The sequence below is a fragment of the Theropithecus gelada genome, chromosome 1 (assembly GCF_003255815.1).
Source record: "Theropithecus gelada isolate Dixy chromosome 1, Tgel_1.0, whole genome shotgun sequence".
In the NCBI taxonomy this organism is placed as follows: domain Eukaryota; kingdom Metazoa; phylum Chordata; class Mammalia; order Primates; family Cercopithecidae; genus Theropithecus; species Theropithecus gelada.
The window spans coordinates 191078265-191094287 of NC_037668.1; the positions used below are offsets into that span (position 1 = coordinate 191078265).

Sequence of the window (16023 nt, forward strand, 5' to 3'; positions counted from 1 at the left end):
TTTAAGAGCATTAAATCAAGAATCATGACACATGGGTTCATGACTTTGCTAACAGTCGACATTTTTATTCTTTGAGTAAGAATATATTTACTTTTCTGAACACCTATTTTTGGGTGACAGCAATAGTCATATCTAGTTTTGTTGTTTTTAAAAAAACTTCAGAGTAAAACATTCCAGGTAAAATAAATTACTGAGGATTTCTGCCCCCCAACCTTGAAAAATCTGAAACAAAGTTACATGATAAAAAAACAAAAACAAACAAATGAAAAAAAAAAAAAACAAAACAAAACCCAGTCACTAATTCTTATGAAGCAAGGTCTTTCCTTAACTAAACACTGTGAACTTGGTATGTTCACAACTATTTTCAGAATAGTTATTTCATGTCTTCCATTCCAAAGTATCAAAATTACTTTCTTTGCTACTGTTAACAGTTATAGGAGATTCAAAAGACAGCTGACAGGAAAGACTAATGTCACGAGACCTTCCTGTTTTTCAGATTTACTCTCCTAACAGTGTTTTCTGCAAAGGTGGCAAAAACCTTTTTTTTTTTGGTCAAAAACCTTTGACAAAGCAGTGACACAAAACTAGAAGACAAATATATGTTTTGGAAGATAGTTTATCATAGCATACCAGGCAATGTGAAGTTAATTTTATCTTCTATATAACAACCTGGTGTTTGCTATATTGAAAGAGAAGACAATTTCTTTCTTTTTCCTGTTTTTTAAAAGAAGGGCTAAGAAACATTGCACTTTGATTAACCAGCCACCAGGGCCCATTTCTGTCTTTTTTTTTTTTTTTTTTGGAAAAAAATTAGAAAAGTTGGAGAATATTAAAACATTATTGAAAAACATATCTACTAAAAAAGATAAAAACAATCCCAAATCACTTTCATACTTCAAATAAATTCACAATAGAATTCGACTCAGTGTTAAAATACTGGAGAAGGCTGGATGCAGTGGCTCGTGCCTGTAATCCCAACACTTTGGGAGCCTGAGACTGGAGGATTGCTTGAGCCCAGGAGTTCAAGACCAGCCTCGGCAACATGGCAATACCCCATCTCTACAAAACAAATTTTTTTAATTAGCTGGGTACAGCTGGGCGCAGTGGCTCATGCCTGTAATCCCAGCACTTTGGGTGGCTGAGGTGGGCGGACCACTTGAGGTCAGTTCAAGACCAGCCTTGCCAACATGGTGAAATCTCATCTCTACTAAAACAAAATACAAAAATTACGCAGGTATGGTGATACACATCGTAATCCCAGCTACTCAGGAGGCTGAAGCAGGAGAACTGCTTGAACCTGAAAGACAGAGCTCGCAGTGAGCCAAAATTGCACCACTGCACTTCAGCCTGGATGACAGAGTGAGTGAGACTCCATCTAAAAAAAAAAAATTAGCTGGGTGGTGTGGTGTGCACACATGATCCCAGCTACTGGGGAGGCTGAGGTTGGAGGATCACTTGAACCCAGGGAGTCAAGGCTGCAGTGAACTGTGATCATGCCACTGCACTCTAGCCTGGGTGACAGAGTGAGAACCTATCTAAAAAAAAAAAAGAAAGAAAGAAAGAAAGAAATATATAATAACAGGAAATGCTTACACTGCCTTGTAGGGGGGGAAAAAACCCCAATAAATAACTGGAGAATCTCATTATAACAATATAAACAATAAATATTAACTGTAGGTAGTGAATTTTCTTTACTGTTGTCCTTTTCCTTTTAAAAATGTTTTCAAGTTTTCTACAATGAATATATATTTGTAATAGGATTTAAAAAATAGTTTTATTAAGGAAAAAAAAATTCAGAATTTTAATTCCATTGGAAGGGATAAGATGCCAAAATGAGAAAAAAAAAATTTAAGTCCACTTCTGTTAGAAGGTCATATTCTACACAAAACCATATTAGATCCTCCTTTTTGACCAAGATATAATGTAACTCCTAAGAAGTGGTGCCTTGCTAGGAACTCTTTCCCCAGATGTTCCTGAGAAGACTGTGTATGCTCTTGTAGAGGCAACTTGTACTCATCAGATTCTGTCAGTTCCCTCAATCTACAGAAGTTCCACCCTCCCACAGAAGCATAATAAATGTAGAGACTAAAAAACAGATTTCTAAAAAGCCAGAGCTTCTACAATGAAATCTTTCAATCTTTGCCTAAGTAACACAATTTCTAGCAGGGGCTGGAGAGGTAGCCTTTATTTCTGATATATCTATTACTCCTTTTCATGGGAAAAAAAAAAAAAAAAAAAACTTATATACTTACAGGAAACTTAGATTAAAAAAAAGATTTGAGAAGCTTTTTCAATAAATTTCCTTCTAGTCAGGAAAGAGTAACAATACCAGCACAATTTCAACATGACATATTTCACAATGCAGCTGCTTAGCCAGGGAAGAGATTTTTCTCATTTCTTGATAAATCTTTTCAAGAAACTAAGATAAGACTACTTTAATAGCTATTCCCGAGTTAAGTGTCCTATTGCTATTGAAATTGTACTTGTATAACCCCAAAGTACAAAAACCTCCCTCGACTATTATGTACATTACATCCATTTGGCACAAGTGAAAATGTTGCCACTACCAGTTTTTCAGGTTACAATTATATGCTTAGAATTGAGTTAAAGTAACCTCCAGGTAAAGTCATAGGATGTTCGTGGAAAAGTACTTTGTTCAAGTATTTAGAAATCATACCAGGTAGCTACTTCACTGTTGATTAGAGATTAATGTCTGATGGATTATCTGTTATATAAGAAAGAGGTGTGAGTTCAGCTGAAATTCTGACTAGTAACTTCTCATTACAATGACTGTTGCAACTGAAACCCTTTCTTACAGACACACACTTAAAGGGGCAAGGGCAAGGGTGGGAAAAGATTTGGGAGAAACTGAGAGTCTTGGTCCCTGCAAAGCAAAATAGCCTAGAGGGCACGCCTACTTGCTTTTGCTTTAGCAAGAAGCTTCAATTTAGTGTCTGCAAAGCAAGCAGCACAGTGGGAAGTGTCAGACTCCTGCTCTGCACTCACAGACAAGTGGGAAAGCAAGCTACGGGGCCAAAAATGCAGTATCATCCTCCAAAGTATGAACCCAGGGTGAGTGCTACTGAGCACTACAGTGAGACCCTGCTACTGAGATGGAGATTTTCTACAAAGAACTTGCCCACACTTACCTACTGAGGGCTAAACAGAGCTTATATTACTTGGCTGTCTTTTACAGTTCTTCTCAAGGAGCCAAAACTGTTTTCAATACTGACCCATTCCAGAAAAAGTTTGCCTGTATTCTAGAATGGAGAAGAGAGTTTGGTTTTGATGGTCTTGGGAAAGGTAATAACCCTGCTTGGTTCATTTTGAAATGTTAACAAGGGTTGCCCATGGGAGACAGACTTAAAGTCAGCCCCAATAACCTCAGTCAGCCCAGAGAAATTCACATGCTCTAAGTTTGCACAAGCAGATGTGCTGACTGCTCAAAGCCTGTAAACAAAACAGGCAAACTGGTTCCCTCTTGCCTTTCAGAAAAGATTACAGGAGACACTGCTTACATAACTCTTAACATTCACATCACACTGTCTGAAACATATCCTCCCCATCTCACACAACTGACACCATTTGAACAAAAAGCAGATAACAACTGTCCTCATAGTTTCACCCCTTATGGATAGGAGATGTACAGCTGGGAAAGTTTGGTTAGTAACTTTTGGGAGGAGGATACTGCATTTTTCAAAGAGACAGACACCGATGTTACAGACATACATAGATTAAAAAAAGAAACTTACCTCCTCAAAAGTCATAGACCAACTACCGTTTTCAATCATAGGTACAAAGACAATTAAAAAAAAAAAGAATATCCAATGAAATTGAACACCTACTAAAATATTTATGAAATGGCAATAACAAAAACAGACACTTCTTAATGCTCTTTTGCTTTTCCTTCGAGTGTCATATAACTCTAAGTTCTCTCTGTGACTGCAAACATTCAATGGAACAAAGTATACTTGAGGCAGCCAGTGGGCAAGTCTCAACTCAGGAAGACTCATATCCTCAAACTCCTCCCTCTCCACACTGCTGTTTACAGTTTGCATGAACGACTAAAATGCTGTATGTGGAACTATTAAGGAACTACGGTGTGAGGTGTTGATACTGTGTTGTTAAAGCTGGGTGGAAGGAACTTCCTTATATGACAAGGTCAGAAATCTTGCAAAATAGTTCATCTTCAGACAAAAGAATGAAATTGCTGGGCAGGGTAATGCAAAAGAAAAATGGATCCTGGATCTCATGTGTACCTGGGGGCTGAAGTCCAGGTGAAGCAGTTCAAGGGATTGTGAATGTCATTTATTCCAAGATGAGAAACCAGAGAAATGTGAACTGGTAATTAAAAGTAAAGAAACTAAGCTTTAAAGGAAAAAATGATGAGGAGGGAGGTGGCTTTATAAACCCTAGCTCAATATTTTGGGTGTTGTCTGCTGCTATGATGAATTCTTGGCACATGGTTTTAAAGCCTTTTAAGGGTCAGGAGAAAATGTTTTCCTAAAAGACTCAGTGCAAATTTATTAGCAACAACACACTCAACGCTCACATATTTTCTTTTGGATACCTCTTTTAAAAGAGTTGACAGCTATCATATTCAAGTTTTCAAATGCCTACAGATAAAATGTTTAAATATCTATGTTGTCCTTAAATGAAGATCTGAGAAAGAAAATATGGATATTTGAAGCTTTTTACTTTACTCATCACATCCAATTTTATCTTTGTAGTGGAAAATTTCAAATTTTTAAATGTCAAACTAAAAACAAAATCTTGTCAGTAATAAATGACAGCTGGCCAAACAGACTGCATTTCTTTTAGCACTTAAAAAACTATCTTAGATTATACTCTTGCACAGGGGTCAGCAAACTTCTGGTGTAAATTGCCAGACAGTAAATATATTAGACTTTGCAAGTCGCATGGTCTATGCTGAAATTTCTCAACTCTACCGGTGTCATACGAAACCAGCCACACATAATAAATAAATAAATAGGTGTGGCTGTATTCCAATAAAACTTGGTTTACAAAAACTGGCAATGAGCCAGATTTGGCCTATAAACCACAGTTTGCAGATCCCTGCTCCACTCTAGTACACAAATCAAATTTTCAAAAAGCAAATGCATTCTAGATGATATAGAAACATATTAGTGTCAGGTAATTTTCTCAGTAATACTTAAACGGAAAAGAAAACTTTCTAAAAATTAATGAAAGTTTCTTGAAAACTCTGACGATCATCAATAAACATACTAGAAATTCTTAGTGTGCTTAATGCATATTCTTCCCCCAAGGGTTAAGTATAAGGGACTCAAAAGACCAGCATTGTTAGAAATCGCCCACTCCTGATTAGCTATATTGCTTGAGAAGCCAAAAGGATTTAGTTTTGCATCTTCACCATCCTACAACAATGAACTCTCTGGGTTATCCAAGCTCAAAGAGAAAGTGGAAGCCTTCTGAAGTTTATCATTAAGTTATCATAGGCATATAGAAACCAACCTCATGTCTATTACTATTCCTTAAAAGCACATTATTTCATAACATAATATTTCCAAAAGCCAACACAGTCTCTGTGATGTGAAAAAATAATAAAATGTGTTTATTTGCTCTGGCAGAAAAACATGTTTTTTTTTTTAGATGGAGTCTTGCTCTGTCACCCAGGCTGGAGTGCAGTGGTGCGATCTCAGCTCACTGCAACCTCCGCCTCCCAGGTTCAAGAGATTACCCCGCCTCAGCCTACTGAGTAGCTAAGACTACAGGTGTGTGCCACCACACCCGGCTAATTTTTGTATTTTTAGTAGAGAAAGGGTTTTTACCATGTTGGCCAGGTTGGTCTCGAACTCCTGACCTCAAGTGATCCACCCGCCTCGGCCTCCCAAACTGCTGGGATTACAGGTGTAAGCCAACGTGTCCAGCCAGAAAAATAATTTTCAAAGATGGATTCACTTATCTTGACTCCCCTGAGTAAGAAAGGGTCCAACACCAAAAAGGGCCCAACAGTTTTTAAAAAAAGTCTACTCCCTCGTTTTTATAGGTTAGAAATGTATCCTAATTTAAACTTTTCTTCATTTGTCAAGTTTAAAAGAAATGTGATAATTGCTCTAAATTATTGCATTAGACATGTAAGGATGGCAAAAAAGTACAATTAAGCTTTATTTCAAATATTTCATTTGTATTATTTTCACTATGCATAATAGCTTAATTTTAAATTACATGTAGGAGCAACAGCTCTACAAAACCTAGTATGTGCAAGAAAAAACTGTGGAAACATAGAGGAATCATTTCCTTTGTTTAAATTACATTTTGATTTTAAAAATTACTATGTTTAATCTCAAGAACGAGGTTAAACATTCTAAATTTAATGTACTGAACATGGATAAGACACTTCAATTAGAAATTATGTATTCATAATACTATCTGTGTCCCAAACCCAAGACAGTGTAAGCATTCCAGATTCTTTTAGTATTTTTCCATCTAGAACAGGTAACCTTTATTATGCTTTGGGAGATTCACTGAATTTAATTAATTAGCTGTGTGTGTGTGTGTGTGTGTGTGTGTATTTATTCATTTTTGAGATGGAGTCTCACTCTGTCGCCCAGGCTGGAGTGCAGTGGCATGATCTCGGCTCAATGTAAGCTCCGCCTCTCGGGTTCACGCCATTCTCCTGCCTCAGCTTCCCAAGTAGCTGGGACTACAGGTGCCAGCCACCATGCCCGGCTAATTTTTTTTTTTTTTTTTTTTTTTTAAGTAGAAACGGGGTTTCACCGTGTTAGCCAGGATGGTCTCGATCTCCTGACCTCGTGATCTGCCTGCCTCCGCCTCCCAAAGTGCTGGGATTACAGGCGTGAGCCACCGCGCCCAGCCATTTTTTTTTTTTTTTTTTTTTTGAGACAGAGTCTGGCTCTGTTGCCCACGCTGGAGTGCAGTGGCATGATCTTGGCTCACTGCAACCTCCCCCTCCCAGGCTCAAGCGATTCTCATGCCTCAGCCTCTCGAGTAGCTGGGACTACCGGTGCTTGCCAGCACACTCAGCTAATTTTTGTATTTTTTAGTAGAAGTGGGGTTTCACTGTATTGGCCAGGCTGGTCTGGAACTCCTGACCTCAAGTGATCCACCCACCTCAGCCTCCCAAAGTGCTGGCATTACAGGCGAGAGCCACCATGCCCAGTCAATTAGCTGTGTTTTTTAAGGCTTAGTTCACATTTGTGCAAATAGTTCTTTAATTAAACCAGAAAAGCATATCATTCTCCAAAGGTAGATGAAGGCTACAGATCTTCAAAAAGTACCATCAACTGATACCACCACTAGAAAACTTTCCTCACAATAGAAACGATTCATCTCTTTAAGATAGAAAATATTTTAAGGCCGGGCGCGGTGGCTCACGCCTGTAATCCCAGCACTTTGGGACTCCGAGACGGGCGGATCACAAGGTCAGGAGATTGAGACTATCCTGGCTAACACGGTGAAACCCCGTCTCTACTAAAAATACAAAAAATTAGCCGGGTGCGGTGGTGGGCGCCTGTAGTCCCAGCACAGGGGAGGCTCAGGCAGAAGAATGGCATGAACCTAGGAGGTGGAGCTTGCAGTGAGCCAAGATTGAGCCACTGCACTCCAACCTGGGCGACAGAGCAAGACTCCATCTCAAAAAAAAAAAAAAAAATTTAATTTCTGAAATTGGTAACTTTGCTTGTTAAGGGCTTAGTTACTAGTTTCTAAAATACACTAAAAACAGCTACACATATTGATGAATGTGTGTTTTCTGGGGAACCTGTATAAAAATGAAAACATGCTTATTTCTACAGCCAAATCTTTATCCTAATTTCAGCTTATTAGAAATCAATCACTAAATTTACAAACCAAAATATTAGAGTAGATAAAGAATTTTACACAAATCTGGTCAGGTTCAAGTTAAGAAGGAAGATAAAAGAGATTTGAAATAAATATTCTACATTGTTCTTCCAAAAAAGTTTCCTTTCTGTCTCCTGGAATCTAGTCATGAAGAGAAACAGAAAGAATAAAGGCTATAAAGCAGTCATTATGGTGTTCACTGAGTTTAAAATATAAACTGATGCCAAGCCCAGGTAGCACAGGCAGTGCATGTATATGTGTGTATGACCTACGTATATATGTTTATATCTGTGTGTATACATACAATGTACAACATATGTTCTATCTGGAAATTAATGGGCTTCATTAAAAACTAATGTACCACCCACTGTGTTGGCTTTTATTCTACAAATATGAACACATATAAGATCAATAGTCACTAATTAGCTCTAATTTCAACAGGAAGCTCTCCCTCCTGCAAAGCTTCTAAACAAGTACCTCTGGTGTGACTTAGGGTTCATGAAAGGAAAAGGGTAGCCTAAATGACAATCCTCCTGGAATATTCTGCTTTTTTTTTGGAGATGTAATTCACATGCCATAAAAGTCATGTTTTCAAAATGTGCAATGTAATGATTTTAGTATATTCACAAAGTTGTGCAATCATCACTACTTCCTAATTCCAGAAGATTTTCATGATATGTGGAGTTTTAAAATTTAAATTTATACTAACATTATTTCATCTCTTTCTTTGTGGTTGAGATTTAAGTGTTGAATAAAGGTGACTATAGCGATATAACCTGAGCATGAAGATATTTACATATGTCATAAAAATAGACATCAAACACATGTTTACATAGATATAGCAAGAAATATGACTGTTGAGAGCTACATCTACATTGTTGGATCTTTAATCCCACCTCCAGGTTCCCTGTGATAGCCCTTTTACATATGCCACCATGTCTAAGAGAAATAGCATTGAACTGAAATACCTCTTAAAATATCTTATTATATAACATATGTGGGCTTTAAAAAATAAATTCCCGGGCCAGGCGTGGTGGCTCACGCCTGTAATCCCAGCACTTTGGGAGGCCGAGGCAGGCGGATCACGAGGTCAGGAGATCAAGACCATCCTGGCTAACACGGTGAAACCCTGTCTCTACTAAAAATACAAAAAATTAGCCAGGCCTGGTGGCGGGCGCCTGTAGTCCCAGCTACTCGGGAGGCTGAGGCAGGAGAATGGCGTGAACCCGGAAGGCGGAGCTTGCAGTGAGCCGAGATGGTGCCACTGCAGTCCAGCCTGGGCGACAGAGCGAGACTCCGTCTCAAAAAAAAAAAATAAATAAAATAAATAAATAAATAAATAAATAAATTCCCACAACCTTCCTAACTCTCTTGTCATATGGCAAGCTAGGGTGTGGAAATGACTTTTCAAGCAATATAGATTCTAATGTTGAGGAGGGGTTGTCACTGAACTGGTGCAAGTTCTCACTCAATGCCCTCAAAGATGTTCCCAAGTCAGTCTTTAAGAGTTTACACTAACTGGGTTCCCAGTCCAAGATCTATGAATTATAAAGTGCTCATTCCCAGGACAGAGATCTTATTCTTCACAGGATTAAATTTAGAAGATGTAAATGGTATTTTCTAACTTTACTACTTTAATTAAGATAATTATAATATGGCTTCTTAAACTACATATTGATCATCTTAAAAACCAAATATGTTGATGGTTAGAAACTTATATTGTTGACTGCCACCTTGAAGGTGTAATTATAATCTAAGAACTATAAATTTGCCAAGTGTATTACCAGGACAGATGCCTAGACATTATTAAAAGAGTATAGAGACATTAGATGAATGTACTGACAAGTTACCACAATAATCTAAAAGAAATAGCGATAGAGGGTATCAGATAAGTGCAAATAAGAAGCAACAATACTTGAACTTAAAAAGTAATGCCTGCTTTCAAAACAAAAAGTTTAATCCTACTTTGATCTCTCAATAAAACTATGCACACTGATAATCTTACATGTTATAAGTAATTTAAAAATAATGTACATCTTACTATTAATGTATACATACCTGCTTTGGCACAAAAAATGATTTAAGACACAATAACAAGTTCAATTCCAGCCTGATTTTAAATGTACAAATTTGGTCTTCCATTTCTCTCTTATTTTAAAGCATTCTTCACAGAATTTATTCACAACAATGGTAGTAATAAGAAAATCAGAATGATGTTAGCAAAAGGAGAGCTTCATTTTGGATGCTTAATAATAGTTTATAATTACTACCTTCCAGCCTTTCTAAAGCAGCATGCCATGTGATTTACATTAAAAGTTGGTTTTATTGAGGGGATGTTGGTGGTGAAAATTAGCTTCAAACATTATCTGTAAACACCTTATCTGTTAATAGTTACCTGCTATAGAAGTATGTGGGATTTTATCATCAGATCTTGAACCACTTCTATAAGCAAGGGGAGATTATTAGTTGGCAATACTTGAGAGAAATGAGAACAATCAATAAGGGACTAGAGGGGAAGACCCACATAAGTTGGCATTATTCTAGTAATAATTGCATAATTTGTAGTAGTAGGCTTCATAAAATAACAGCCATTTATTGAATGCAACTATGAGCTAAGTCCTTAACATACAGCATCCCTCATCCTTGTAATAATCCACCAAGGAAGCAGATACACTGTATCTTTTACAGATAAGGAAGAGGTTCAATAACTAGTCCAAGATGCTGAATGGTGGCATAGGGATTAAAACCCTCAATATGGAGTCCAAATCCTGTGCTCTAAAAAAATGAGCAAGATTTGAGTTCAGGTCTGTCTGACTACAAAATCTACATACTCCTACCATGTTCCTCTGTACACATCCTGTGTTATTCAATTCAGCAACAGAGATAAGATATTCTGTGTGACTATGCTGCGTATGTCCAGCTCTGACCACATAAAGATAACTCTAGTTACAAAAGTGGAAGTCATCCCAATGTGGGTGATTTAATTAATAATGCCACACAGTCCAATTATTGGCAGGACATTTCGGCACTGCTGCTCGGTGCTGAAAATACAGTATTCTTTTATCTTAGTGTATTGATGTGGAGGGAGAAGGAGCTATTATGTATCTGTATGAGTCTGAAAAATTAAAGCATGTTGAAGAGAGACAACATTTTACTTGGAAAAAAATAAGTTGGAAATAAGTGTTTCCCAACATTGCATCCTGGGAAGTGTTGCTAATTACCATTGAAGAAATTCACAATTAACGAACATATTAAAATGAAATTATTTTGATTCTGAAACTTCATACTATAAGTCAAATATCACTGTTGTTCCAAAATTCATTTGTGGAAATAAATGTTGCAACAAACACCATTACTGTGCTCAATATACCTTTGTGATTTTTATTTTTCCTTCCAAGTCAGTTGGTATTTTTAACATTTGCTACAGATAGAGCAAGTTTGAAACATCCTTGTGTCAGTCTTGGAACAGTTCACCTGCTAAAAGTCTTTGTGGATATGACCATGCACAGCTAAAACAGTACTTTGCCATTTTTCCTTTTTGTTTCATTTTTGAAAGTAGAAAGCCACTTTCTTTTTCCCCTCTCTTTCTCTCAGCTTCTTATGAAGATTCCCAGTATAAATGCAACAGCTGGAGTTACCTACAAATATACAAACTGAAAGAAAAGAAATATTATGGTTGGCTATTTGGGAGTCTCCTGAAATGAAAACATACCTGGACAGTTAGCATGATCAGAGAGTGTCTAAATCAATCGAGGAGGAACAGAGGGAATTGAACTTGCCACAACTGCTGCTTTAAGTAAGAAAAAAAAGAAAAAAAAAAAGGTACTTTACTGGGAATGGTGGCTCGTGCTTGTAATCCCAGTTACTTAGGAGACTGAAGTGGGAGGATTGCTTGAGGCCAGGTGTTCAAGATCAGCCTGGGCAACACAGCAAGACTCAGTCTCATTTAAAATAAAAAAGAAGGTACGTTGATAGGTGCAACATATTTCTCATACCTTGTATCTATCCATTGGGTCTTCCTGTTGCAGCTGACTCTCTCGCATTGTCTGATATTCTTTCTCATATTTCTTCAGCTTCTTGGTTGGTACCTGCAGGGATTTGAGGAAAACCATGTTAGACAAGGGCACCATTTATGAAAAAAAATTCAGATGTGTTTGCTAAATTTCTGGCATTCTAAGGGAACATGCCCAACTCAAAGTTAGGAGAAAAATACAGACTCCAGAGTAGGCGTTGGCAAACTTTTCCTGTAAAGGTCCAGGCAGTATATATTTTAGGCCTTGTGGGTCATATAGTCTAGGTTGCAAAGATTCAACTCTGTCATTATTACACAAAACCTGCCATGAGTGATACCTAAACAAATGAGTCTGGCTGTGTTCCAAGAAAACTTAATTTACAGAAACAGGCTACAGTTTGTCCACCTCTGTTATATATAATATTGCTGATGTCACAACCTTCTCTTGTTAATGTATTTAATAGTGCTATTAATTTTAACTTTCTTAAGTATGAGTGAATTACACTCATATCCTTCTATTATGTTTAAAATGAAAATTATTATTTTATACAAGTAAAAAATTTAGCTACAAGAAATATTCTAAAATGGCCTGGGCATGGTGGCTAATGTCTGTAATCCCAGCACTTTGGGAGGCTGAGGCAAGCGGATCACTCGAGGTCAGCAGTTTGAGACCAGCCTCTGGCCAACATGGTAAAACCCCATCTCTACTAAAATTACAAAAATTAGTTGGGCGCGGTAGTGGGCATCTGTAATCCCAGCTACTCTGGAGGCTGAGGCATGACAATTGCTTGAACCTGGGAGGCTGAGGTTGTGGTGAACCAAGATTGCACCACTGCACTCCAGCCTAGGTGATAGAGCGAGACTCAGTCTCAAAAAAAAAAAAAAAAAAAAGAAAAAGAAAAATATTCTAAAATGGAGTTAGTATACTGAAAGGTTTTACTGTTTTGACAATGAAAACTCAAATACAGAATCATTGTGCTGTATGAGATAATAGAAAGTCATCTAAACAACTCATTTATTTCTTGCGAAAATTATGTCATCCACAAAAGACAGTAGTTTACTCTTTTCTGAAAAAAGACTAGAATCCTATGGACTCTTCAAATTTTAAAAATAAACAAAAAAGCACAGCATAGTATAAAAGCCCTCAATAAACAGATATTTAACCTCTCTTAGGGGACAGTGGTGCACATCTATAGTCCCAGCTACTTGGGAGGTTGAGATGGAAGAATTGCCTGAGTGGACAAGTTCCAGGCTGCACTGCACTATGACGGCCACTTACTCTAACCTGGGCAACAGAATGAGACTCAGTCTTTTAAAACAAACAAACAAACAAAAAAACTCTCCTAGCCTCAGTTTCTTCGTCTATAAAATAGCAGGTAAATAAAATTTCTACCTCATAATGGTGTCAGGAGAATTAAATGAGTTAACAGAGAGGTGTCTAAAACAATGCCTGGTTCATGGATATTTTAAAATTTTTTTAAAAACAAGTATTCAATCAAAATTAAGGTATTAGAACTTATTCTGTTCCATAATACATATTAAATATACTTTTAGTCTTTCTTTGGACAAAGTTATAGAATTCCTTTACTTATTTATTTTATTTTAACTTTTGTAGAGATAGGGTCTGGCTATGTTGCCGAGGCTGGTCTCAAACACCTGGGCTGAAGTGATCCTCCTTCCTCAGCCTCCCAAAGCACTGGGATTACAGGCATGAGCCACTGTGCCTAGCCCATGATTCCTTTAAACATCAAAACCTTTCCTTAATGTTTTTGTTTGGTTTACGATTACAAACGTGCTATGTTGCAAACTTCTTGCAGATTCTGAGAAGGAAAGGATGATGTGTTGCCCTCAGTATCTGCCATAATACCCAGTGGTATTTGGCTCATACTAGGCCCTCAACAGATTGTTCCTTGTTGAGTTTAAAATATGGTATTTAGAAAACATATACATATGAGTGAGAGAGCAAAAGAGAATGGAAAGCACCTAGCATGAATATAAAATTATCTCACAATTTCCTTATTTTCATCAAAATGAGGACAGCATTAATTCTCTGGCATCTGGCCAAATCATTTGTTACATAAAAACAAAGACACCAGGTGTCATTCCCATCTTATTCTAATTACTTTGTTTTTCCTATCCAGGAACACTATAAATTACTAGAATTATCAGCTTCCGACCACAATTGGGAAGTTTCACAAACTCAGTCCAAACCTGATAGATGACACAAACCAGTCAACAACCACATTATGAGAATAGTCATCTGGCTGATGGGGGAATGTCTCCCCAGCCAAACAATGAGTGAGGACATTTCCCAGGGTGAAACTGAATTGCAAAGCCACTGCTGAATACTGTTATAAGAAACAAGAATCCTTTATTACTCCATCTCCAGAGACCTCTAACAAGTATACTGTGACCAACTAGAGTGCAACAGAAAGGAAAGCACCAGCTGCCAACTGTGTAGCCTCACAGATCATTAGATAAACAAGGGAAATATACATGATCATGTGTTAACAAAACAACAATGACATTATTTTTCTTGGCTTTGATAGCAGTCTCAATTTCTTTCAGTTTTATTTTCTCTATATACTTTAATCATACACTGAGAAAACCAAAAATAGACTCTGAAGATGAAGTTGTAAATCACTAGTACTAAAATAGTCCTGGAGTTATAGAAAAAGGGGAAGCTTCAGGGTTTTAAGGAGTGACAAGGTGTCTCCAATGTTTCCCTAGGTCCAGATGCAAGGGCCAAGGGGAGCAGCTAAAGGTATTGTGAGGAGACAGCCTACCCCTGGAGCCATTTTCCCACCAGATCAGAAGTATTTCAGTATTTTTACAGCAGGAATACCATACCACTGGACACCAGGCTGAGTATTAGTCCCATGTGGAAGTATTTTCTACATGGTTCTAAAATGGATCCACTCACCAGTGACTGAATTACATACTGGAAGCTTGTGCTTAGAGAATTCTGAAACCATATTTTTAAACTTCAAACTATTATCAATATTTTTTTAATATGTAAGAGAAAAAAATGTTCTTTTAAAAAGATATTTTTATGTGCCCTTTTAAAAGTCACTTTTACTACTTATATTAAGAGGTTCATTTCAAAGTGAAATATTAAAACAAAAAAAAAAAGGCAATAACACTCTCAATAAGCTAATCCTTTCCCATCTGGCTGAGATTCTAGGATATCTGGCTTCATCTTGTTCAGGGAAACAGAGCAGGTTCCCAGAACAATATGTTGCTAGGAAACCTTCCAAGCTTATTTATCTTGTGCTGTGGGGTGATACTGAGCATCCACCTGTGTGACTGGCACAACATGAAAGGGAGGAAAAGGGTGGAGGAGGAAGAGACAGGAGAGCTGATATGAAACTCTTGTTATTTATGAGGTAATCAAAGAAAATAGATTTTCAGTTTTTAAAACCATATTTCAGGACAAACTTGATTTTATTTTAGGGAATACTGAATGGGATACAGAAGTTTGAAATTTCTCTTACTGGAGAAAGAAATTTAAAAACGTCTTCAGGGCTGGGCACAGTGGCTCACGCCTGTAATCCCAGCACTTTGGGAGGCTGAGGTAGGCGGATCACCTGAGGTCAGAAGTTCGAGACCAGCCTGATCAACATGGTGAAACCCCATCTCTACTAAAAATACAAAATTAGCTGGGTGAGGTGGCACATGCCTGTAATCCCAGCTACTCAAGAGGCTGAGGCAGGAGAATCGCTTGAACCTGGGAGGTGGAGGTTGCAGTGAGCCAAGATTGCACCATTGCACTCCAGTCTGGGCAACAAGAGTGAAACTCCGTTTCAAAAGAAAAAAAAAAATCTCTTCAGTATGTACTTTTAATTAAAAGAACAAAAAGTCACTAAGAGTTATCAGAATTGAAACATCCTGTAAATAACGGTGTACTTGAAGAATGCGCTAAGAACCACCAGTCCAGGTCGGGCATGGTGGCTCACGCTTGCAATCCCAGCATTTTGGGAGGCCGAGGCGGGCGGATCACAAGGACAGGAGATTATGACCATCCTGGCTAACATGGTGAAACCCCGTCTCTACTGAAAATACAACAACAAAAAAAAATTAGCTAGGTGTGGTGGCGGGTGCCTGTAGGCCCAGCTACTCAGGAGGCTGAGGCAGGAGAATGGTGTGAACCCGGGAGGCAGAGCTTGCAG

The 16023-nt window shown here is 37.8% G+C and overlaps 1 protein-coding gene across 5 annotated transcripts in view; it reads right to left on the bottom strand.

Annotated features, from left to right (window-relative positions):
• The window catches only part of RABGAP1L (RAB GTPase activating protein 1 like), an 802566-nt gene that overhangs the window by 26068 nt on the left and 760475 nt on the right, over positions 1-16023 (bottom strand). For 3 of the 5 annotated variants that reach the window (XM_025368997.1, XM_025369006.1, XM_025369024.1), the window contains one exon: positions 11838-11930. In XM_025368997.1, coding sequence (XP_025224782.1) covers positions 11838-11930 — 93 coding nt within the window. Of the gene's footprint in view, positions 1-3752; positions 4613-11194; positions 11496-11837; positions 11931-16023 lie in introns of those variants that run through there. The other 2 variants (XM_025369034.1, XM_025369015.1) reach the window with 2 other exon arrangements.